Source organism: Periophthalmus magnuspinnatus, chromosome 11, assembly GCF_009829125.3.
Source record: "Periophthalmus magnuspinnatus isolate fPerMag1 chromosome 11, fPerMag1.2.pri, whole genome shotgun sequence".
Lineage (NCBI taxonomy): Eukaryota > Metazoa > Chordata > Actinopteri > Gobiiformes > Gobiidae > Periophthalmus > Periophthalmus magnuspinnatus.
This window is the reverse complement of record NC_047136.2, coordinates 19377385-19385781: the sequence shown is the minus strand read 5'-3', so window position 1 is coordinate 19385781 and position 8397 is coordinate 19377385. Positions and strand designations below refer to the sequence as shown.

At 42.9% G+C, this 8397-nt stretch overlaps 1 protein-coding gene across 1 annotated transcript; it reads right to left on the bottom strand.

The window, feature by feature from the left end:
* Positions 1–2880: 2880 nt before the first annotated feature.
* Positions 2881–7328, bottom strand: npy (neuropeptide Y). The gene is made up of 4 exons (XM_033975150.2): positions 7282–7328; positions 6897–7084; positions 5787–5876; positions 2881–3142 (listed from the first exon to the last, which is right to left on the bottom strand). The coding sequence occupies exons 2-4, from the start codon at positions 7082–7084 to the stop codon at positions 3121–3123; spliced, it is 300 nt and encodes a 99-aa protein (XP_033831041.1). The 5' UTR covers positions 7282–7328; the 3' UTR covers positions 2881–3120.
* Between the last annotated feature and the right edge of the window lie 1069 nt (positions 7329–8397).

Sequence of the window (8397 nt, the reverse complement as noted above, 5' to 3'; positions counted from 1 at the left end):
TCTGGTCCTGGTTTGAACCCAATTCGAGTCCTGATGTAGGCTTGGTTTGGCCCTAATCTAGTCTTGGGTTATTCTGTATTTAGACAGCTAGTTAAGAATCCAGACCCACACACTATTAGCCAGGATCTAAACCAGGACTAATCAAGGATTTAGAATAGGACCAGCACTTTTTCAACACTAAAACTGTATTAAAATGGTTCATCATGAAATAAGATTCATTTCTGTGTAAAATAGGATTAAACACATAAACTCCTCCCACAACCATATTTCAAACTGAGCAGTAGTTGGAGGACTAAAGGGGAGAGTGAGGGGGGAGGAGGGCTGAGGGCTGGAGGACTAAAAGTGTGATTGGTCTAACATTTCAAACTCTGCCGCTGAAGTAATTACAAACAAGTGGATTTAATTAGGGCAGTCTTGCGTGATGTCAACAACTACTGAAAATCACAGAGGCCACTGAAGCCTGCACAAATTTAGACTTTTTTGTCCAAAAAGCTTTAAATGTACCTAGTTTACACTAAAGTTGACTAGGAACAATGGATAACACCAGTTCAGTAGTGGAAAAAAGTGATGGTTTAGTGTGTATTTCCACTTTAAACCCTGGATCTTGATGTTGAGGCACAGGTCGAGCGTGTTTACTGCTTTTCCCCACAAGAGGGAGCTGTTTCATTGTGGATCGTCTCCTCACCTCGTGCTGGACCATCTCGGACCTGATGAACACGGCCTGTACTTTTAACTAAGGTCATGTGACATTGACTGAGGAGGAGTGGACTGTTTAACCTTCTCTGCTGGGGTGGTTGGTTTATAGTTGCTAGGTGCAGTGGTGGAAGTACAAGTGCTGTGTTTAAGTTGAATTTTTAGGCATCTGTACTTTTTAAGGTACATTTTACAGTAGATACCTTTTACTTTTACTTCACCACATTTGAGAGCAGTATCTGTACTTTCTACTCCACTACATTTTTTTAACTGGACTAAAAAGTAAAAAACACTTTTCATATAATCTGAGGGGCTATTTTTGTATATAATTGATTTGTATTGCTACTGCGGACTAGTCATGTATCATTTTTTAATCACTACATTTAACACTTAAACACACTTGTGTGAAATACTCTAACTTTTTACTCTTAAAGGGCTAATGGATAATTAAATACTTTTAGTTAAGTCTCGTTTTTCTTGTGATACTTTTCACTTTTTTTACTTTTTACCATTGTGTCTGTAATTTTATTTAAGTAACAAAACTGAGTACTTCATCCACCACTGCACAGCATATATTCTACCAGGAGGATCACATTTCCTTTCATTCTGGCCTCCTCAGCCTCTCCTCTTCCTTCTCCTCTTTTTATTTGAGTACAATTTCGCTAGAGGTAACAGTGCTCTTACTTTGGTAAAGGTTGTGGTTTCTCTTCTCACTGTGAGTAAGTCTACGAGTCACAGAAGCTTTATGTTAACAATATGAAATGATTTGAACGTTTGTTTCTTGCAGCGCTCCTTCAGATATGATTTAGTCTTATTTTTGCGTCTGTCCTTTGAAAAGACCAGTCTGTGCATTATTTCATATTATTTGTCTGTCATGACATTATCTCATAGATCATAAGTCAAATACATCTCTCTGACTGTTTATTTGTCATTTCAAAAATATGTTTCTCCAAATACTATTTATTTCACTTGAATAATTATTTGGGAGACTACTTTTACATCTTTGAGTAAAATGATTTTAAAGTCACATTATTCTTCTTGAATGCTCATTTTGGTTGCTTCATTCAATATTCACTGCACCTCTGTCAGTGTCTGTTTAGATGTTTGTAGAATGTCATTTTAAAGGAACTGTGCATAGCCTGCAGTTCGTAAATAAATAAATACATACATACATAAATACATAAATAAATAAATACAGAGTCTTAACCTGCAGACAGAGGACACATACAAGTGTTTCTCATTCTCAGTTTATGGACAGGCCTCATGTGAATCTCAGAACCTCCAGAATTCACTCACTGAGCTCCAGAGGCTGCACTAGCACTGATTAATGATTGGCTGCAGGAGCTGGGTTTGCAGTAGTGACGTAGTGACCATTAAGACCAGAGAGAGTCCTTTTAAATTTAAACCAGCTGGATTTCAGCAGTGAAACTGGAAACCCAAATGAGAAACTCATGTGAGATTCTGCTTTCTGATTGGATGGACAAATTCTAACATAAAAGGGTATTTACTGCTAACACATAACATATTTGGGTAACCATGTTACATTTATATTATTTTGAAAATGCAATATACACTGAAAACAACATAGTAAAATGTTTTGTAACTTTTATTTTTGACGCTCTGACATTTTGAGTCTTCCCTCCCTTTGCTCCCTGTTCTAGGTCACTCCCAATTCAAAGTGCACATCACAACACAGTCAGCGTGCATCCCACCAATGAAACTATTGCACACCACATCAGGTATGTGAAGTTGTAGTATACTGTTTTGTATCCTGCTTTTGTATGTAAACCGTAAGGAACGAATAGGGCCCAGGAGAGATTGCTTAAACACTCAAACATGCCTGGAGGACGTCTAAAACCTCCTCAGGCCTCCTCTTTTTGATGAAGGAACAATGTTAGAATGTGGTAGAAAGCTCCAAAAAGTGCATAATACCCCCTCTTTAGTCTATGATCACATGTCTTCGTTCTCAAGCCAATTATCCAATCAGAAAGCAGAATGAGCTCCTGACTTTGGGTTGCCTGATCCTATGGCTAAAACCACTTTGTAATGAACCCAAAAGGGCTCTGTATGATGTGATGTGTCCTAGGTTCAAGTGTGATTGTATCTACAGTTTTGAAGCCACTAAAAGCACATTTTACATTTTAATGGTTGTAAAACTAGTGAGTGACACACACAGGAGCGATATTGAAACAGAGACTCTTTAATATTGTTCACATGAGAACACAGAGAGGACACACCCCTCAGTCTCAGGGGGCGGGGCCTTATGTACAGGGCAGGTGGGACGTCCCATAAGCATGGACTGGACTGGATTGGAGCAGGTTCACACAGGGGTCACATAGGGGTCACACGAGAGGTCGCACGAGAGGTCAGGTGAGAGGTCAGGAGGTCAGCAGCATGGAGGCGGGGCCAGCGTGAGGGCGGGGTCAATCACCATAGGGACGGGTCATATCTGCGCACAACCAGGAAGTCACATCAGAAGTGGAGAAATAGTTACAAGACAGATATAAAAGATTGAAATGGATCCCTTTAAACTAGTTCAGGGGACTCTAGAACAGAAGTTCATATTGACAGACTTGACTTCTTCAGTTTGTCTGAAACAGCAGGTCTCAATTTGTTCCCTCAGCCATTCGGAGACATTTATGCTGTTGTCATGGTACCACCCAATCACTTGAGTATAACTGCAGTGATGCATGCTTTATGCAAACTAACACGTTAAAGAAGATATTGTGTTTGATTGTGCTCTATGGTTGATGTTCCCTCATCTATGACACCCTGGATCATTATGTTATAATTTGCATGTTGTAAATTGCAGTATTCATCTACAACATCTTAATAATAGAAATAAGTCCACTGACTTCCATGTTTGAAAAACACGGTGCCCAATGAGAGCTGACATTGCCTTTGGATAGCTGCACTTTAAGAAAATAAAATTGGAGAACAAAGCAGTGGGCTTGTACCAGTGGTGGTGAGACTCGAAGTTGATCGTCAAAATGGTGTCTTGAAAACAAGTGATTAAAGATTGCTCAAACATGCACAAATCGCAACTTCAAATACAACATAGGGTGAGTAAATGGTGAGGGAAAACAACTATAACATGGTTAAAAGCTCTAAAACGTCGATTTTGCATAATAGGTCTGCTTTAAAATAGATAAGGTAAAAGAATAAAACTGGAGTGTGGGGCAACCATCAGTGATTCGTTCTGCTCTTCTTGGTTGTATTTAAAGGTACAGTATGTAACTTTCTGGAGATGGCACATCACCTGCATGATTCCATGGGAATAGAAAGTTTAAACCATACTTACCATACTAGAACATTCTCCAAGGAGATAGATGGATTTTATGCCATACTGTGGAAGTCAGGTTTGTGGAGATGCAAGCCCGCTCACAGTAAGGGCGCATGTTATTATAGTCTATTTTAGGCAAAAAAGTTACATCTGCTGGCTTTAATAGCCTAGTGTTGGACAGAACCATGATTGGCTTACTCTGCAACTGTCTGTCTCACCTGTCGAAGAAATGAACTTGAAATAAAGCACTGCTAGTCTCCGCACTGTAATCATAGAACCAGAGAGAGCACTACTCCTTTAAACCTGTGGCCAGTTTGTGGTACTGCAGTGAAAAGTCCCTTGAAACTCAACCAGTCCACATGTGTTTTGTGGCATTTGACTGTGTCCCTCGTGGTGTCCTTTAGGGGCTGCTTGGGGAGTATGGGGTACGGGGCCCTTTGCTAAATATGTATGACCGGAGCAGGAGCTGTGTTCGCATTGCCGGCAGTCAGTCAGACCTGTTTCTAGTGCATGGTGGACTCTGCCACGGCTGCCTTTTGTCACCGGTTCTGTTCATTATATTTATGGACAGAATTTCTAGGCGCAGCCAGGGGCCGGAGGGGGTCTGGTCTGGGAACCACAGGATTTCATCTCTACTGTTTGCAGATGATGTTGTCCTGATGGCTTCTTCGAGCCAGGACCTGCAGCAGGCACTGGGGCGGTTTGCAGCCGAGTGTGAAGCAGCTGGGATGAGAATCAGCTCCTCCAAATCCGAGGCCATGGTTCTCGACCAGAAAAAGGTGGTTTGTCCTCTCTGGGAGGGTGGTGAATCTCTGCCTCAAGTGGAGAAGTTCAAGTATCTCGAGGTCTTGTTCACGAGTGAGGGAAGGATGGAGTGTGAGATTGACAGGCGGATCGGTGCAGCGTCTGTAGTGATGTGGTCGCTCAGACTGTTGTGGTGAAGAAGGAGCTGAACCACTGAAGGCAAAGCTCCTAACCTCACCTATGGTCATGAGCTTTGGGTGATGACCGATTGTGGATACAAGCAGCCAAAATTGGTTTCCTCCACAGGGCACTGGGCACTCCCTGGGAGATATGGTGAGGCACAGTCACATGGGAGGAGCTCAGAGTAGAGCTGCTACTCCTACACGCTGAGGTGGCTTGGGCATCTGTTCAGGATGCCTCCTGGATGCCTCCCTAGGGAGGTGTTCCGGGCATGTCCCACCGGAATAAGGTTCCAGGGAAGACCTAAGACACGCTGGAGGGACTATATCTCTCGGCTGGCCTGGGAACACCTTGGGGTCCCACCAGAGGAGATGAAGGACGTGTCTGAGGTGAGGGAAGTCTGGGAGTCCCTGCTTCGACTATTGCCCCTGCAACCCAGCCCCGGATAAGTGAAAGAAAATGGATGGATGGATGAAGTGCAATGTAAAAACAAACATTATTTGAGCAGCTGTAATGTCACACTCAATGGTCCAGTAGGCGGCACAGTGGCTGAGTGGCTAGCATTCTTGCCTCACTGCAGCAGCGTTCTGGGTTTGACTCCCAGCCTTTGCTTGTGGAGTTTGCATGTTCTCTCTATGTCTGGGTGTTTTTTCTCCGGGCACTCCAGTTTCCCCCATCAAGACTGTTTTGAGTTTATACACAATATGCCAAATCCTCCAGTTAAAACAGTCCTGACCAAGACTAGCTTAAGATATGGAGATGGGTCCCACACTGCTCCTGATGAGTTGCCCAAGCGGCATTGAAGAATGAGTCGAATGCAGAGGACAAATTAACCTGTGGAACCTGTGTGGGGAGGTGGTACCTGAACTGTGTGAGGAGGAGGTACCTGGACTGTGGCAGTGTGTCTGTGGTCTCCCTCAGCAGCAGCTCAGAGATCAGTGTGTCCAGGAGCTCCGGAGAGGAACGCTTCCCATACCTGCACCAAAACAGGAGAGGAGACACTCAGAGACTATAGACTGATTACTTACACACACATAACCACTACAGGGGCAGGTATTTATCACTGTGGGGACATCATTTGGACCTTTCTCTTTAATGGGGGCAAACTTGAAGTCCAGGTTAAGGTTAGGCAAGTAGTGACTATGGTTAAAGGTCCTATATTATGCAAATTCACTTTTGTGAGCTTTAAGCCATTAGTTAGAATGCTGTTACCTCTTCAAAAGCATACCCGGAGATGTGAAAGTGAAACAATGAAATTCCCATCTTTCAGAAAATGCGGGACTTCAGAGAACCACCAAAACACAGATGAACAAACTAAATTAACTAATTCAAATGATTTTAATATTAACATCTAAAATTTTCATTTTTTAGCATATCCTTCTGAGTGAACATTTATCACTTGTATCTACAGAGGTGTAGCAGTGGGAGGACTTGAGAGGGTTCCTGATGCCCTACCTGATACTAAATGCCTATTGAGGAAAAAAGCAGCACATGGTATTATTTCAGCATGTACATATCTGTATTGTTCTCTGTGATTCTCACCTGGTCATTATTGTATTATAGAATAATAAAATGTAACGTTAAAAAGCACAAAGAGAATCATATAATCTTGTGTTATTCCTGTGACCAAAGGCAAAGGTCAGACATTTCAGACAATACACAAAACCTTTTAAGGGCATTTGATGTTGCATGTGGGCCTAGATGTAATAGTGTAAACTGAATTAAATAGATAACAGGTAAATGTGTGCATTCAGCATGATTTGATCACATTTCATCAACATTACAAAGTCCTGTTTGTGTTGTGAAAAAAATCTGTGTCGAGCGTATCAAATGCAATTTGAAAACCTAAACGCTTTTTTTCCATTGAGTGCAGGTGATGTACAGTATGTATCCCTTACTACTGTTTATTAAAGAAATATAACCTGGGTTATGAAGGCCTGCTATAAGACAATATTAATACTAATGCTAATAATAGTAAAGAGTGCGCGGTGGGTACCTCTGTCTCGTGATGAGGTTGATGTAGTGTCTCAAAGCGGAGTAATACTTGGCAAGCTCCTCTGCCGGTGCGTCCTCCCCGGGGTTCTCGGGTTTAATGGGGTATCCCTCCGCTAGGGCACTGAGGCACAGCAGCGCCCACAGCACGACCCACAGGCTGCCCAACCAACTCAGCACGTTAGCATGCATCTGCGGGAACACACGCACAAGTCATCTCTATGTTGATCGAGGCTCAAGGTGTGCGCTTTTACGCACAACTGTACCTGAGGAACCATATGGCGCCTTTAGCTCAGAGATGAGCGCTACAACATTCAAAAGTACAAAAGTATACAAAAGAATACACAGAGTAATGCCACGGAGGCACAGAAGCGCACGGACGTACTCACATTTCCCGGAGGATGTGGATGAGTGCGCTCGTTCAGCCAGTGTCTTCTGTTCTAGTGGCTCCATGGCGCGCGCTGCCTTTTATATGTCCGTGCGCCAGGAGCGCGCGGCGGCACGCGTCAGAGCCGTTAGCGCAGCTCTCTCAGCGAGCCCGGGTCACGTCAGCGGTGATGCTGTCATTAGGACGAGTTATGACACAAACCGTTTGGTTACGCGCTAAACCAGCCCACTAAATATAGAAGGTTTGATCAGTGAGACGCAGAGAGATTATAAGTGATGCTCCAATCACAGAGTGAATACCACCGGAGCCAAACCACCACGGCCACGGGAGAGAGCGGGAACACAACACTTCATTATGACAATAACCGCTGCGCGCGAAGCGTGTCCAAGGTTGTTTATTTCCTAGATTACATTTGCATTTATTAATTATTTTTCGACTTTATTTCGCTTTCGAAAAAACTGAGTAACACAACACAGACGCACCAGGCCAATGTGTAAACCTCTCATGAGAAAATATGTTATTTCCATGTGCATTGGGGTATTTTAATGTTTACATAACAAAGTGAAAGTCCGTTTCGTTTTCTGCATGCATCATTTCTAATTACCTCTCCAAAACACCGCTCCCATAATATCTTGGCACATGAGATGACACCAGTTGAACTCAAAAATGATTTCAGCAAAACAGGAACCGTTTTTGTTAGTGTCATTTCTAAAACGTTATTGGCAAAACTGAATAGACTACAGTTACACATTGGTTTTCCTCTTTCTCCAAATGTCTTATTCTGTGCTTGTTTACGCACATGGCCTGAATGTGACGCTCGGGTGTTTACTAACGGAAGACTCACTCTACAATCACGTTTTATTATTTTTACTGATGAATAACAAATGAATAACCGTTAAACAAACCATTAACAAGTTATATCAAACTAGCTAAAAGCGCGTGGTGGGCCTCTTTAGCTCGCGAGGCTCATATGTTCCGTTCACATGCTCCGCAAAGCGCGCAGAAGAGCCAGAGCCGGCACACACTCCACGCGCACAAAAGCCCTAAATTTGAATGCATAACTGCGTCATGGCACAGACAGACAATTTCTCTCAAAGCGATTAATAAGAAACCCCAA